Raw genomic sequence first — 16,745 nt, 5'->3', positions numbered from 1 at the left:
ACTGCACAGGAGCAGAAACTGCTCCTAAAATGTTGATGCCAATGAGTTAAGATGAAAATATCTGTATCACTGGTAGTGTCATTCATAAGTGTGGGAGATCAAACTAAAAATGATTGCTTTTGTAATTCTTTTAAAGATCCACTCACTAAAAAACATTTTAAAGCTTACTAAAGATGCCAAATTGCAGCTGTCATCTGTTTGACTTAATTTGTTTCAAATTCTTTGAACTTTCTGAAAAGATTGAGATAAGAGCACACTATAGAGGAAACCATGTCCACTCAGCCAAAAGATGGTGACAAAGGAGCCATTGTCTGGGTAATACAGTTCCTGTGAGGATTAACTCTTGCGTGATTGGCTGTCTTTCTCCGCCGTATATGGCTGGCATGCTTGGTTACAGACTGTTACAGTGCTTGCTTACATTGTGATAAATAGTGTTAGTGGTGCCTGCATGTATCTAAACGTTGGCGGGATTATACAATGCAAAACTGTAAAAACCCAACCTTCAGCAATCTTTAGTACTTTAACTGTCAGCAAATCTTCAGTTTAGTGTGAAGAGTGATTCTGTAAAAGCTGTGTTCTGCTTGGTTTTTGCAGAGTTTGAAGTGAGACTGTCAAAGTGATTTTCAAGCATCTATCTACTTAGAAGGTTCCACTGTTTAATTTTGATTTAAAGTTCAAAGTTAAAAGTAAATTTATTATTGAAGTACATGTATGATACTATATATGACCCTGTGATTAGTTTTCTTGTGGGCATACTCCGTAAATGCAAGAATAGAATCAATGAAAGACCACACCCAGTACGATGAACCAATGTGCAAAAGACAACGAACTGTGCAAATACAAAAGAAAAATAAATAAATAGATCCATTGGCTAACTTTGTTACAGTACTGTAGCAGTTAGGGTAACTCTTTACAGCGTCAGTGATTGGAAGATCAGGGTTCAATTCCTGCCACTGTCTGTAAGGAGATTATATGTTCTCCCTGTGACCACATGGGCTTTCTCTGGTTTCCTCCCACATTCCAGAGACGTGCCGGTTAGGGTTAGTACACCATGGGCACTCAGTGTTGGTGCCAGAAGCATGGCGACACTTGCGGATTGTGTTGCTCGTTGACACAAATGGCACATTTCATTGTATGTCATGATGTTTTGATGTACATGTGACAAATAAAGCTAATCTTTAATAACTCTAATCCTTCCATTCTGGAACTTTTGTTGTCTTGTGTGTCTCTGGATGAGAGATTTTGTTCTTGGGTGTTAATCAGTTTCTTCTGCTTAAAGCAACACTCACAACACGCTGGAGGAACTCAGCAGGTCGGCCACCATCCGTGGAAAAGATCGGTCGATGTTTCGGGCCGGAACCCTTCGTCAGGAACCCTGCGAAGTCTCTTCTGCTTAAAAACACCTCGAAATGTGGCAGTTTTATTTGGGATCAAATAATATCAAATTTGGTTGTGATACCTTTCTAGATAAATTGCCTCTTACCTTTCAATGTTTACAATTTTTAAATTGCCAGTTAGAGATGATAAAACAGAGGATTGGCGGCTGTTGTAAAGCCATTCCTGCACAGAAGGCAATGCCTCTAGGGCTGGGTTAATATTAAATGTGGGTGGGGGAAGCTGAGAAAAGTAGTAATAGACTCCATTGCATATTTACAGGACTGTTAAAACCCATAATCACACTGCAGAAGGTATCACGTTGGAATTTTAATGGGAGTAATTCTTAACTGTGAAGTCTAGACAACAACCTCTGTCTCTGTTGTGCAACCTATTCCATTAGTGTCATTTCTCTTCTTCAGTGATAGGCACATAAAGCTCCTTTGCCAGATTATTTTTTATCCTCTTCATTTTGTCTGAAGCTGCTTTCTGTATTTCCCGGTGTTTTTGTACACTGCGTAATGTTTCAACATGCTTTTTGGGTGGATTTTAAGCTGGAAGTAGAACGCTGGAGGAGAACAAGCTTCAATTTTTTATCTGCCCTCTGGCTACAATTTCAGTGTTACAAGTTGATTAGATATGTAAGGCATGATACCGGATGAGGACAGGAATTACATAGGACCCTTGGATACTTAGAACATTAAACACAGAACATTACAGCACACTAAAGGCCCTTCAGCCCATGATGCTGTGCCAGCCTTTTAACGTACTCTATGATAAAGCTAACTCTTCCCTCCCATGCAGCCCTCCATTTCTCTATCATCCACGAGTCTATCTACGAGTCTCTTAAATGTCCATTAAAAAAGGAATTGTTAAAACAAGTGGAAGGAATGAGCGAGGTTATGGGTGATGAATCACAAAGTGAGTGATACTCCGAAATAATTCATGATGAATGTACCTTTTGATGTTCTGATATCCGAAGGGGAAAGGTAAAATCTGACAAAAATATGGAGAGAAATAGAGTGCAAGGGTCTCTTCTGGCCATCATGGTGCTGCTTGAGTGGGGGCCAATAACCAATACCTTTCAATCTTCTGAAGGTTTCCACTCAAAAGGGAGAGACTGAATGAGAGTAAGAGTAGGGAAGAGATGGAATACACACAGTCTGAAAGAGGTATAATGTGGGGATGAGTTTAGGGGGGAAATAGTGTAGGTCTAGACTAAGAAGTTGAGTTGAGAGAGGTGAAGACGCACAAGAGCCAGGAGAAGGGAGGACTGGAGAAGGATATCACAAGGTAATCAAGTGATTTTGGTATTTGGTAATTTTGAGTGACTGATGGGAGCAGAAGGGATTTTCAGTCGGAATTCTGCCAGATACGAAATGTAGGCAGCAAAGGTTTGGGCAAACCACAGTTTGCTTCCACTGGCACTCCCTAAGCTTATCAAGAAAGTAAAGTGCAGGGAAGAGTTTGTGGTGCCTGACTGGGATCAGGATACTGTTGGAAATCTTGTTGGTTGATGGAATATGAAGCTCAACTCAGAGACCAGCAGAAATGTGAATATTTAGAACAAATTATCTTAGAAGGCAGTTAGAAAAAAGGCATGAGAAAAGGGTAAGGATGTTTTGAAGAGTGTGTAAAAAAATTGCTCCTTCTTCTTTCTTGCTCATTTAAAATCTTCAGTGTTGACACGTTAAGCCCCGGATCACATTTAATGATTGATCAATGGAAACTATACAAAATAAGGTAGCGGCTTTACATCGCTGATGATCAGGGTTCAATTCCTGAAAGGAGTCTGTATGTTCCCTTGTGGCCGTGTGTGTTTTCTCCAGGTGCTCCAGTTTCCTCTGACATTCCATAGACACATAGATCAGAGAGGATGAGTGAGTAGTGGGCATGCCATGCTGGTGTTAGAAGCGTGTTGACTTTTATAACCTGCCCCAGCACATTCTTGAGTGCTGTTGATCACTGATGCAAAGGATACATTATTCCCTGTATGTTTCGATGTACATGTAACAAATAAAGCTATTCCTCCTCTTTATAATCTTTAAGTGTAGTATTATGTGATGCAATTAAGCCAATTTCTTTTTGCTGGCATACATATGTCATTTCACAGCTATAACATTGCAGCTTTAATTTCTCTCTGTTCATTTTCAGAATCAGAATCAGGTTTAATAGCACTGGCATATGACGTGAAATTTGTTCTTAAACAGCAGCAGTGCATTGCAATACGTAATAATAAAAACTGTGAATTGTAGTCAGAAGTGTGTAAAAGTTAAGTAAGTAATGCAAAAAGAAAAAAAAAGTAGAGGGAGTGCTCATGGGTTCAATGCCCATTCAGAAATCAGATGTCAGAGGGAAGAAGCTATTCCTGAATCAATGAGTATAAGCCTTCAGGCTTCTGTACTCCTTCCTGATGGTAGCAAGGAGAATATTCTCAAGTAATAAATTGTATTAAAATGGCCAGGGGATCAAACAAGTTTCATCTGAGGAAAGCAAATACTATGTAACTACAGAATATGATTGTTATAAGAACACTTGTAATGATTCTGGTGTAAAATATAATTAGATATAGGATTAAGATTTTAAATGAAAAATGATCCCTAAGTAACTGATTGGTTCAAAATACGGGATGAAATGCTTCGTTTTTGAAAAAATTTCATCAGTGTTCTCAAGATTTCTAGGCTTGCTAAATATTAGTTCTTATGCACTCTGAAAATGATCAAACATCCCAGTGTTCGAGTTTGATTAGCATCCTGCTAGGCCGTTGTTGTGTTGGGGGAGAATATTCCAATGCTCAAAATAAGGGCATCACTGCTCATAAGGATTGGGAACTATTTCAAATGATTAATTCAGAATATTATACAGTGTTAAAGAATACTAGTGTAAATTGTTCTTGTGTTGCTCGACTGGTGACAATTGAAAAGCAGATTGATATGTTAATGTCTTTCCTCTTTGTTATTCATTCCTACCATTTAGGCTTAATAAGCCTAAAGTCAGTAATGAAATTTGAACTTAAAGAATCTATGATCGAAAGAAGTAGGAAACACTGAAAATCTTCCTTTTCTTATCCCTATTTATTATTTACATAATTATTGCTATAAAGAGTGTTGTAATACAATCTGTCATGTAGCATCAAATATAAGGATATAAATCCTATTAGCCGGCCCTGTAGAGTGTCCCCAGATGAAAATTCCATGTCCTTCTATTGATCTTCAATTATCAACTTCCCCTCACGTGGTTCTGATGAGAACTTCCTGATTATGTTCAGGTATTCGGCCATGCAGACACATTTCCCAGAAACTCAGTTTTTTTTTCAACATTATTTCAAGATTCAACTGAAACATGTCAATATTGCTAAAAAGCAGTCATTTAAAAGCAGAGGATGTATTCGCACTTTGGGAGATTTTGAAGAACAGGAATGAATAATGAGGTCCAAGGCATTTCTGGGCACGAGAGCAAAGTATGCTGACAATCATTTCCAGGTCTCTTTATGTCACATTAGAAATCCATTTGGGAATCACCTGAGTGAATTTTCTTTGTGTTCCTGATGTAATTTCCATGCCAATGGCTCTTGGAATGCTGCCGTTTTGTTTTTGGAACACTGCATGGAAAACTGCATCAGACTGCCTTGGGTGCACCTGTCCCTGAGAGAACAGGGCCTTACAAATGCAGAATCGAACCAGACACCAACCTGAGAAGTGCCCTCATCTTTGACCGCCACACCATCTGTCCAGCACATACTCCTCTGAAAGACCTAACCCTGATTCACATCCCCTCATTCACCCATCCACTTGATCACATTGCTGGAAATCTCAGAAGGTTATAGGGGTTTGATGTGGTTAATGAATGACTCTGCCCATTTACCCCAGCCTCTAAAAAGCATCAATATTATTGAAAGACAATTTTAAAATAATTTCACAAGATTGTTGAAAGTATTACATAGATGCAAGTTCCTTTTCCCTTCTCCTAGGGGCAAGATGAAGAACGCAGAACTTTTGTTCTCATAACTGCATAAGCTTAAGAAAATGATCTGTGCTGAAATATTGATATTCTATTTATGTGTACAACCAGAGTGGATCTCGATGACTCTGTATTTTGCACTTAATGGGTTTGCAAATTTCTCCTGAACTAATTGGTTTGCTGTGCGGAGTTTATGGCAATGTGTTGTCATAATTTCCCTAGCCAGTTCTGCTATTATTCTCCTATTGAATTTGAATGCAACTTGGAAACAATTAAGAAATCTGTAGTTTCATTCCTTTAAAACTTGGTCACACACAGGCATTAACTGCAATGCACCTTTTTTTTTGTCCTGTAGAAATGCACATTTCTGGGTCTTCTATATGGGGACATAGTAAGAAGGCAAGACACAGGTAGACTTAACAGGCTGTGTCTGTGAGGACAAGAAGTCATTTGAAAGAAGCTAATGTTTTTCACATTGGGGGATTTTGAAGAACAGGGAGCCAGAGTAGGTTTGGGTTTGAATGCGTGAGATGGGTCCATGCCGATCCTGGAGTGTCTATAAGGTCACAGAGTTTAAAATGTTTTAAGTCAAGGTCAGATGTGGCCAAATTGGTGTGCATATCTTGATGCCCTTTGGTAACTCTAAACGAATGGTTTAATGAATTCAGGAAGACCTTGTTTACATTATTAAGCACTGACTCTTCTGGACTGAAGTGTAGTGTGGATGTTACTTGCAATAAGTGGAAGATCTGCCTTCTTTCCAATAGTCCTTGCAACACTGGTATAAATGACAGGCATAGAGTTGAGTTGTTTTAAGTAAACAGTGTTACATTGACATAGGAGATGACTGCTCTGTTAGCATATTTTCTATCATAAACTACACAAAGGTTATAAGGTCTAATGGAGTGGTATTTGAATATTTACTTGTGATACTGCTGTCAACACAAGGCTGTTAGGTAAGTTTGTATGGAGACATCATTCTGCATTTCGAACATATTGCTGCTCAACATTTTAGCACGCAACTTTTACTGTTAAGCATGTTTGTGGTGTCAGTTTTGTTTGTGAATTTGAATTGAGAGAGGAGGAAAGTGAGACAGACGGAGAGGCTTGCATTGTTGTTTATTGAGTGGTAACTCCTCTTTTTGAAATATGCCCAAATATTAAGTCCTCTGGAATGCGTAGATGAACTCTTGATTAACGTTTACTAATTATTTGAAGTAAGAATCTATGATTAATATATTTCACATTGTCTATCCTATTACATTGCTAAGACATCTGCGTGAATTTTTGAATGGAGGCTAAGCATATATTCTTTTTATTTCATTTTCTTTTATAGTCCTGGTCTTGTTAAGTCATTTCCCTGGACCCTTTGATCGAGAATGTATACATTATTGTATGGTTCAAAATCGTAATGAATCCTCTTGAATTTTACCGTGCAATCTTAAAAAGCTAACATCTGACACCTCTTTCCCCCCCCTCCCCCCCATTTTTCAGGCTTAAGTGAAAATAAAGATCAGAAGCTAGCTGTGCTACTATGAAGTCTGAAGCCTTGCTGCTATATTTTTCACTACTACAGTTTGTTGGGGCTGGTTTCCCTGAAGATTCTGAGCCTATCAGTATTGCACATGGCAACTGTAAGTAGTCAAATAAAATTTCTCATTTGCTGACCTCAGTATGGAACTAAAAATAAAGGAGAGAAGTTTGAAGAATTATGCTTCTGTTTGTAGCTAGTTAAATGTCTCTATACAGGATAGTAAAAAAAGTAATTTCCTCACAAGCAGGAATTTTTAACTTGTGATGGAATTGCTGTCCCTGCTGACTTGTAACGAGGATTATAGGAATGAGTGCTTGTGAAATCTGCTGTGATATTGTTTCACTGCCTCAGGGTACAAAAACCAACTGAGTGGTGAGTGTGTGAATTGTAGCTCAGCCTGACTGCGTTAACATGGTTAAATTCTTTGTTCCTTAACAGATACTAAACAATATCCGGTATTTTTGGGTCACAAGCCAGGACGAAATAACACACAAAGGCATAAGTTGGACATTCAGCTGATTGTGAAAATGAATCGAACACTCTACATTGCTGCTAGGTCAGTATTATTTCACTAATTAGCCAACACCTACGCACAATTAACTGGCCAATGTTCTGAAGTCTTCAATTTCAAAATAAGTGGTTGTGGCTACTTGTGCCATATAAAGAACTGATTGTGTTGTGCGATGGGTTTGTGCCAGCTCTACGCTCTGCAGAAGCAGGCAATGGCTTTGTGTTGCTTGTACCTTACGGAGTGAGTGAGTCCAGGCATTATGGTGTTGTTTCCTGTATAAGTCCCTCTGAACATCATAACCATATCCTTATGCCTTTATCACTTCTGACCTACAGGGCACTGGAACTCCCATACCGTAAAAGGGCTGGATGGGAAAGAGTTTGTCAAATGTGTTCAGGAAAGTTTCTTTAATCAGTACATAGAAGCCCCAACTAGACAGAGTGTGATACTAGTTCTCCTATTAGGGAATGAGACAGGGCAGGTGACTGAAGTTTGTGTCAGGGAACATTTGCCTCTAGTGATCATAATGTCATTAATTTCAGGGTAAATATGGAAAAGGATTGGTCTGGTCCTCAGGTTGACATTCGAACTTGGAGAAAAGCCAATTTTGATGATATAGGAAAGAATCTGACAAATGTGGATTGGAAAAGTTTGTTTCTGGGCAAAGTTGTGTTTGGTAAATGGGAGGTCTTCACAAGTGAAATTTTGAGAGTACAGAGTTTGTATGTTCCTGTCAGATTAAAGGTTTTCAAGAGACAGTGAGGCCCTGGTTAAGAAAAGGAAGGAGGTGCACAGCAGAAACAAATGAGGTACTTGAGGAGTATAAGAAATGCAAATGAACACTTAAGAATCAGGAGGGCTAAAAGAAGATATCAGGTTGCTCTGGCAGACAAGGTGAAAGAGAACTCTAAGGGCTTCTACAGATATATTAAGAGCAATAGGATTGCAAGAACAAAACTGATCCTCTGGAAGATCAGAGTGGTCATCTGTGCGTGGAGCTGGAAGAGATGGAGGAGATCTTGAATGGAGTTTTTACATTTCGTATAAGACTGTTGGTGAGGCCGACTTTGGAGTACTGTATGCAGTTATGATCATCTACCTACAGGAAAGATAGAGGTAAGTTTGAAAGAGTGCAGAGAAAATTTACAAGGATCTTGCCAAGACTTGAGAACCTGAGTTACAGGGAGAGGCTGTGCAGGTTAGGTCTTTATTCCCTAGAACATAGAAGACTGAGGGGAGATTTCATAGACGTATTCAAAATTATGGGGTTTAAACTAGGGTAAATGCAGCTAAGCTTTTTCTACTGAGGTTAAGTGAGACTACAACCAGATGTCCTGGGTTAAGGGTGAAGGTTGAAAGGTGAAAGGTGAAATGTTGAAGGGCAACATGGGGAGGGGGATCCTCTTCTCTCAGAGAGTGGTGAGAGTGTTGAACAAGCTACCAGCCCAAGTGGTGGATATGGGTTGATTTCAACATTTAAGATAAATTTGGGTAAGTACATGGATGGGAGGGATATGGAGGGCTATGTTCTGGGTGCAGTTCAAAGGGACTAGGAAAATCAATGGTTCAGCACAGGCAAGATGGACCGAAGGGCCTGTTTCTGTGCTGTGCTGTTCTATAACTCTACAAATGTATGACATCACATCTGGGCAGGTCCTGATGTAGATCATGAGACTCCACAGAGGGCAAATAAAATTTACAGTAAATATGTGACTTCTTTCCAATATCACTAGAAAAGTGGTTGAGTTACAAAGTTTGTATCCGGTGGTTTTATTGGCTGTTCAAAGGACAAGAATTCACACCCTAGTTTAGTAGCCGGGGAATTTAAATTCAAGTATATAAATAATTATGGACGAAAAAGTTAGAATCATTAACCACAGCTACCAAGCTACTGCATTGTAATGAAACCCATCCAGTTTGCTAATGTCCAAAGGAAAGGAGATCCTACCATCCTCACCTAGTCTAGACCAAACATCACCCAGACCCACCAGCATGATGACCTTCAGCCACTCTCTGCAATGGCCAGCAAATGCTTCAATTCAGTGATCAACGTCATAACAGCACATTCATTCTAAAAACACACACATTGGTACAAAGGGAGACTATTTGGTTCTTTGACCCTGCTTTGCCATTCATTAGGCCAGAGTTTAACTCTACTCCATGCAGATTATTACTGAGGCTGGGATGATAATCTTTTGGACGATGCCACATATAAGTATGGATGTTTGGAAGTTGTCACTTTGATTTGTTGCTTATTTTTAATACAAACTGTTGGAGGTATCTTTGAGATAGTGTATTGGTGAAAATGAATCAGGAGGCTACCCTACATCCTTTTTCATTTTTATTTCTGATGAACTTAATGGAACTAAACTGAAAGGGGTATAACATGTCAACCACCTCACATACACACTTGCTTTAGGCTATTGTACCATGTGATTGTTGCCTTTCATCTGCACTCCAAAAATTAGAACAGATTGACCATTTACCTGCTGTCCTAATGACCCCAAGCATAAAAGAAAATATATCTTGGTACTTGTTTTTAAATGTACCTTTTGTGAGCAAGGAGTATGCAAGGAGTTGTAAGCAGGAGTAAGCAAGCAGTAGCGTCACTATTTTCTTGGAAGTGTTCTGGCAAGATGTTTTTATTTCCTATTTGTTCACAGCTCAGCGATGGTGTGAAACATGTCATCGTTTCAGTTGCAAAGCTAAAAATAACTGTGATGGATAACTCTGTCCTACCCAAATGAAATTTCAAGTGTCTTGAGGGCATTTCCCTCTTAATTGAGGATATGATGCTATTTGTAAACTTGAATGGACGACAGGGAACATATGCATGTTATGCTTACACACTAACTTACTGCCTGAGAGAATTTTACAGAAATTAAATTCAATGTTGAAGCAGGCAACAGAAAATATTATTTGTTTTTTAGGAGATTCATAATTTAGCTGTGTTGGACAACGGAATCTAAAATAAAAATGAAGGGAAGGATAACATGTAATTCATTTTCTGTCAGAAGATTGTTATCCAGATTTATGCACGTCCTCTGACAGTCTGAAACATATTCTTTCATTTTAAAGTGAATAGTCAGAAATTCAGTCACGTGGTTCTTGTTTTTAGCTACTGGTTTGGGGATTGCAGGAGTAATCTGAACCTTGATGTTAGACATGGGGAGGTGGTAAGGTGTGATTGGGTCAGGCTTGGAGGTGAGTGTCTAACCTGGAACCTGAAGGAAGAGATCAAAGGACAGGTTTAGGACCAAGAAGGGATGGATTAACAGTGAGATTGGGGATAGGGATCCTCAAGTCAAAGCAGTATCTCACCTTAAACAGACCACCTTGCAACAGTTCCCAACTGCCGACTTCAGGATTGAGGAATGAATGACAAAGCAGTTCTTACAGCTGCTGCAGGGGCCTGCTTTTGTTCAGGTGGTCCAGAATTGTCCACCATCCATGCAGCTTTTCACTAATGAAAAACACTGCAGTGATGCCCAGTATATGCCTGGGTGCCAGTGTGCTCTAACCCATCAGTAGTTTAAAGGGCCGAGGAGGTAAATCATGGATTTTGTGATCCATGGAGTGATCTTATGATGTTTTATATCTTTTTCATAGAATTTGTAAAGTCAGTTCAAACTCCTGTAGTTCCTTACCTTCAGATACTAATGAGATGTGAATCGTGGCAGTGCACAAAGAAAAGGAAATCTAATAGGGCCTTTTAAGAGACTCCTGGACAGGTTCACGGAGCTCAGTAAAATAGAGGGCTATGGGTAACCTAGGCCGAAGGGCCTGTATTGTGTTGTAAGTTTTCTATATTTCGATGTTTCTAAATTGGCTTTGATCCCCTCAGATGCATTTTAAAAGATATTAGAGGGAAAAAAAGTTAAACTTCAAGTTCTAAGTTGTAAAGGTCGTTACCCATTGGTTTATTTGTTTTGCATCTACAGGGAACCCTGTGTTTCACCTATCCTTTGGAGGGAAGAGCTGTGCCATTTTAATCAAATGAGTGGCATGGTTCAGTCTACACCGTTTCATTTGTTTCTTCTTCTCTTAAGCGCTGAGGGACAATTCCATGGGCACTGGGCCCTTCCAGTACTTAGCCTAAGTGATATCTGTTCATTAATAAGGACTCAGATAATTTCTGCTTCTCTTTCCCCTGACCTCTCTACTCCCCGCTGTCAGTAAGCCATGCAAACAACCCTGTTGCTGCCCCTGGTGAGAGCAGAACGAAACATTTTTGAGGGCTTTCTTTCAGAAATAATGCCTGGTTTCATAACAGTTGTGCTTTTATGTTAAGTTACAAAAGCAGTTAAGCTTTTTTTTGATTGTTGTTTCACTGCATTAATCTTATTACACATTTGCTATATATAATAAGCCTGTATGACTTAGAACGATAGAACTGAAGATTTTCATTGACTTTCCTGAGTGGGTCTGACACAGTACACACAAGAGCTGCAAATTACTCTCTCTGAAACCAACTGTAACTGAATTGTAAATTGGACCCTTGAAATGATTTATCAGTAAGAGCTTACACAGATATCCATTTAATGGAACCCAAAAAGAAAGTATGGAAATGTGTACAACAGATCCAGATAACTACATTCTTCCCTCCCAGGCAAACCTGCCTGCCTATTCTGTTCTCAGTGGGAATGCGTGCAGAAGAATTTAAAAATAGCCTTTCACCTGATGTGCTAATGGTTTTCCTCTGTAGGAAGATTGGTGGGTATTTGTAAAGAAAGTGCCATTCTCAGCAATATGTAAGCAATTTGACATTTCTGTAAGGAGAATTTAGCAAATACAATGGGCTATTTGTCGTTTTAAATGAATGGAAATGCATGAGGCTGAAAGCTTGATTTAAATTACTTTGTGATTGCAGATAACACAATTTAATTTTAACTTTAAGAAGAAGAAACTTGCCACTTTGAGTGTGTCCTTGTCAAGTATAAACAGTATTTTATTTATTACTTAAAGTCAAATGATACAGCCTCGGTAGGGTTTCACATAAAGGATATATGCAAGGGTGAATTTTAAAAATGCACAACCAAAGGTTTCAAATTTGCTGTTCGTCTCCTTTGAGGTTGGTGTTTTGTATCCGCCTCTTCGTGTACAATTACATTAAGTAGATCTAATTGTACTTGTCAGTGTTCCGTGTCAGAAAGACTTGATGTGCCTTAGTGCTAGAAACTGCATCTTTGGCTGCTCTGTATGTGCTAAAGTGGCATATACTGATAGTCCATTCCTACAATTACATCGGTAGAAATGATGTTATCAGCAAAAATGTTATTTAACCTTCAAAGAAATAAATCTTTAAGATTTTTTAACATTTGCATTTGTTTAATTAGAACATCTAATATGCTTTATTCTAGTTATTTAAATTGGGGAAAAAGGCTTTAAAATGTGGAACATAAAGTGAAATTCTGCTATAATTTTGAACTAATGAAATTCAGAACTTCTGTTAAACCATTAACAATTGCAGCCATCAAGATAATTATTTTTCTGTAAAGTGAGAGTTTAGGAAACTCATTATGGTTCACAATTAATGTTATAAATAGAGAATTATTTTAATATTGAATATTAGAATCACAGCACAATAATAACACGGCACAGAATAGGTTCTTTGGGCCACAGTGTCAATGCAGGGGATTGAGGACCTATCTAGCATATTTTTTCAATGTTGCAGAATTTCAGCTGATCCTCTAAACACTTCCTAAATGTTGTGAGAGTCTGCCTCCAGGCAGAATTCCAACTTTCTGCCGTCCTCTGGGTGAAAAATACTCTTCCTCATGTCCCCTGAAACCTGCTTTCTCTTTCCTTAAACTCTGCCCTCCTGTTATTGGGACATCTGACTAGAGGAGCTATTTCTCACTGCCCATTCTTTTTATACTTTTCGTCATTCTGATTCTGCACACGATGGTTGAAGCCCGAAATGAACATGTCAATTGTTGTTCTATTTATAGAAACCATATGGTTACATCATTCAAAAAAGAAGAAATCCAGCCTATCCAATCTTATGTCATCAGTGAAATGCAAAATCATGTTGAATCTCTTCTGCTGCTGCTTGTTGGGTACATGGGTGTGTACACCAAGGTCCTCTGGTCATTTGGGAATCCATTCACTTCTAACCACCTATTCTATCATTATAAATCCTGACCATATTAGTCCTCTCAAAATTCAGCAGCTGCGTTTCTCAGTATTAAGTTCCATTCTCCATTTCTTTTCCCATGATACCAATTGATCTGCAGCTGAAAACTACCTGCCTCACCATCACGATACCAACAATCTTTTTATTTTATACCTTCTCCTGAAAAGTGGATTCTCATCACGACAGTACTCTATGGGTACCCCAAGCTATCTCATTACAAGCTCTCATTTATTTGAGAGCTGTGGTGCTGAGTATGGGTGTTTTGATCACAAGCAGAATCATGAGGTGCAGGGTCATTGGTTCAGAAGCTGATGCTGTCCTCGCCTGATATCCAAATGGCCATGTCTAACAGGCAATGCCAGGCTGCCAGTGGAACTAGGAACTCCTGGACAGATCAAGGAACAACTCCGGGTTCTTACCTGTTCCTGCATGCCTCATCGGCTCATTTAATAAAGAGCTATTGGAAAACCAATTTGCTCTAGTTTATGAATATTCCATTGAGCAAAAATCCTTTCTAGTTCATCTGTAATAGTTGTATTATTATGTGATGAGGCATTTAAAATTGAATGATTTTTTTCCTCTTGACTTCCTGTCTGTTTAGCGTGATAAGATTCTGCACACTATGGTTGAAGCCCAAAATGAACATGTCAATTTTTGTTCTATTTATAGAGACCATATTTACACTGTCGAAATGGATACATCATTCAAAGAACAGATTAATTTTAACAAAGTAAGTTGCATATGCTTTCCTCGGTTGTGAGACGCTACTCTCACGGTTTAAACACAAGGCCCCATGTGCAGAACCCAGATAAGACTCAACTCCTGTAAATTAGAAAATCTGGTGATAAAGTATAGGGTAAACAAAGACAGCTAATATCTTTTAATGAAAACAGAAAATTCTGGAAACTCTCAACCAGTCTGGCAGCATGTGTGGAAGGAGAATCAGAGTTTACATTTCAGGTCAAAGACCCTGCATTAGAACTGTCAGGGAGAGAAAACAGATTGTGTCTACATTGTGGAGGGGAATAATCTCTCAGTTAAGGAAATTTTAGATAAGACCATCCATTAAATTTCATAGTACAATTTTCATTTAATGTTATAATGGGAAAGTTTTGTTCAAGTGAACATACCTTCAGTGGTCACTTTATTAAGTCCACCTGCTTGTTAATGCAAATATCTAATCAAGTCAATCTTGTGGAGGCAACTCAATGCATTAAAGCATGCAGACATGATCGAGAGGTTCAGTTGTCGTTCAAACCAAACGTCAGGATGGGGAAGAGATGTGATCTACATTACTTTAACTGTAGAATGATTGCTAGTGTCAGATGGGTTGATGTGAGTATCTCAGAAACTGCTGATCTGCGATTTTCATGCACAACAGTCCCTATAGAGGTTACAGAGAATGGTGCGAGAAACAAAAAAAAATCCAGTGGACGACAGTTCTGTGGGCGAAAATGCCTTATTAATGAGAAAGTACAGAGGAGAAAGGCCAGACTGGTTCAAGCTGACAGGATGGAGACAGTAACTCACAATAACTCCACGTTACAACAGGGGTGTGAAACACATCAAATGTTGATGTGGATGGGTTGTGGCAGCGGGAAACCATCAACATACACTCAGTGCTCACTTCATTAGGTACAGGAGGCCATTTACATCTTACAAGCAACCTATGTGCAAAAGCTTTGAAATGAAATGATCTGGGTATGCCACAGCGAATCTGTGTAAAAAGTGCCAGGCAAAATTATTTTCTCAGCTGGATATTTCTTAATTATCGTGCAAAATTTAAATATCAAACGTGCCGATTGTTTTGTATTGTTCGTAAAAACCAGTATTACAATGGAAATTAAATCTCATTAAAATGGAACCCCCTGCAGTAACTTAGCCATCTACAGTAAGTCAAAGCATATTGTTACCATGAATCAAGATAGTAAATCCATTAAAGTCCATGAAAATGCTTTTTAGTCTCCTATAACATTGTCTGCAGTGATTGAAAGAAAACAACAAATATTTATGCTTGGTTAGTGTCTATAAGGTGGTAGTGTAGTTTGCTGCTGCTACACTGGTCCAGCAGTCCAGGTTCAAACTTGACATTGTGTGCAGTCTCTGTGGAGCAAAAAAAACTCTTACATTCTCCCTCATCTCTTTCAGCTCCACACATAGGTTACCACTCTGATCTTCCAATGGACCAGTTTTGTCCCTTGTAATCCATTTCCTCTTAATATATTTGTAAAAGCTCTTAAGATTCTCCTTCACATTTTCTGCTAAAATAAACTCAAGTCTTCTTTTAGCCCTCCTGATTTCCTTCTTAAGTGTTCTCTTGCATTTCTTATACTTCTCAAGTACCTCATTTGTTTCTGCAACACAGCTTTTTCTTAACCAGAGCCTCGCTACCTCTTGAAAACCAAGGTTCCCTAAACCTGTTACCCTTGCCTTTTTATTCTGACAGAAACATACAAACCTTGTACTCTCAAAATTACACTTTTGAGGGTCTCCCACTTACCGAGTACACCTTCGCCAGAACACAACCTGTCCCAACCACCTTTCCCAGGTCTTATCTGATGCCATCAAAATCATTCCCTCTCTAATTTAGAATCTGAACCCAAGGACCAGACCTATCCTTTTCCATTATTACCAAGAAATTAATGGCATTATGATCATGAGATTGAAAGTGTTCCCCTACACAAACTCCTGTCTCAATCCCTAGTAGATCTAGTATTGCACTCTCTCTAGTTCTACTCTTTGGATGAATGCCGTAGTTGGACAGCCTTTCATTGATTCTCATATAGTTTTATTCTATAGATTTGAGTATGCCCACAAGAAAATGAATCTCAGGGTTGAATATGGTGATATATACGTACAGATAATAAAATTTACTGAACTTAATTGAATCAAGAGGACACACACACACACACACACACACACAGTATGTGTGTGGAACACTCACTGTATCTGAATGAAATTGCAAGGTGACCAGAATTAAAATGTACCACACTATGAACACACCAGGCACAAATGAATGTTGTTTATTGAAAAAATATTAAGTTGAATTAGTTGTTCTGATTCCACTGACCATTCTTCTCATGTTCACAGAAGTTAACCTGGCGATCAAAACAAGCTGATATTGACATATGTAGAATGAAGGGAAAACATAAGGTGAGAGGGCAATATTTCCTTAATGGATGTCACTACACTGTCTGTCATCATAAAACACAATCTCCAATCTACTAGCC

The 16,745-nt window shown here is 38.8% G+C and overlaps 1 protein-coding gene across 11 annotated transcripts in view; it reads left to right on the top strand.

Annotated features, from left to right (window-relative positions):
- sema6a (sema domain, transmembrane domain (TM), and cytoplasmic domain, (semaphorin) 6A) overlaps positions 1–16,745 on the top strand; it is a 166,713-nt gene that overhangs the window by 100,041 nt on the left and 49,927 nt on the right. For all 11 annotated transcript variants that reach the window (XM_063068684.1, XM_063068687.1, XM_063068690.1 and 8 more), the window contains exons 2-5: positions 6,829–6,968; positions 7,307–7,424; positions 14,185–14,245; positions 16,606–16,668. In XM_063068684.1, the coding sequence (XP_062924754.1) occupies positions 6,869–6,968; positions 7,307–7,424; positions 14,185–14,245; positions 16,606–16,668 (342 nt within the window). In that variant the 5' untranslated portion in view covers positions 6,829–6,868. The remainder of the gene's footprint in view (positions 1–6,828; positions 6,969–7,306; positions 7,425–14,184; positions 14,246–16,605; positions 16,669–16,745) is intronic.

This window comes from Mobula hypostoma, chromosome 16, assembly GCF_963921235.1.
Source record: "Mobula hypostoma chromosome 16, sMobHyp1.1, whole genome shotgun sequence".
Classification (NCBI taxonomy): domain Eukaryota; kingdom Metazoa; phylum Chordata; class Chondrichthyes; order Myliobatiformes; family Myliobatidae; genus Mobula; species Mobula hypostoma.
This window is presented reverse-complemented; position numbering and strand designations above follow the sequence as displayed.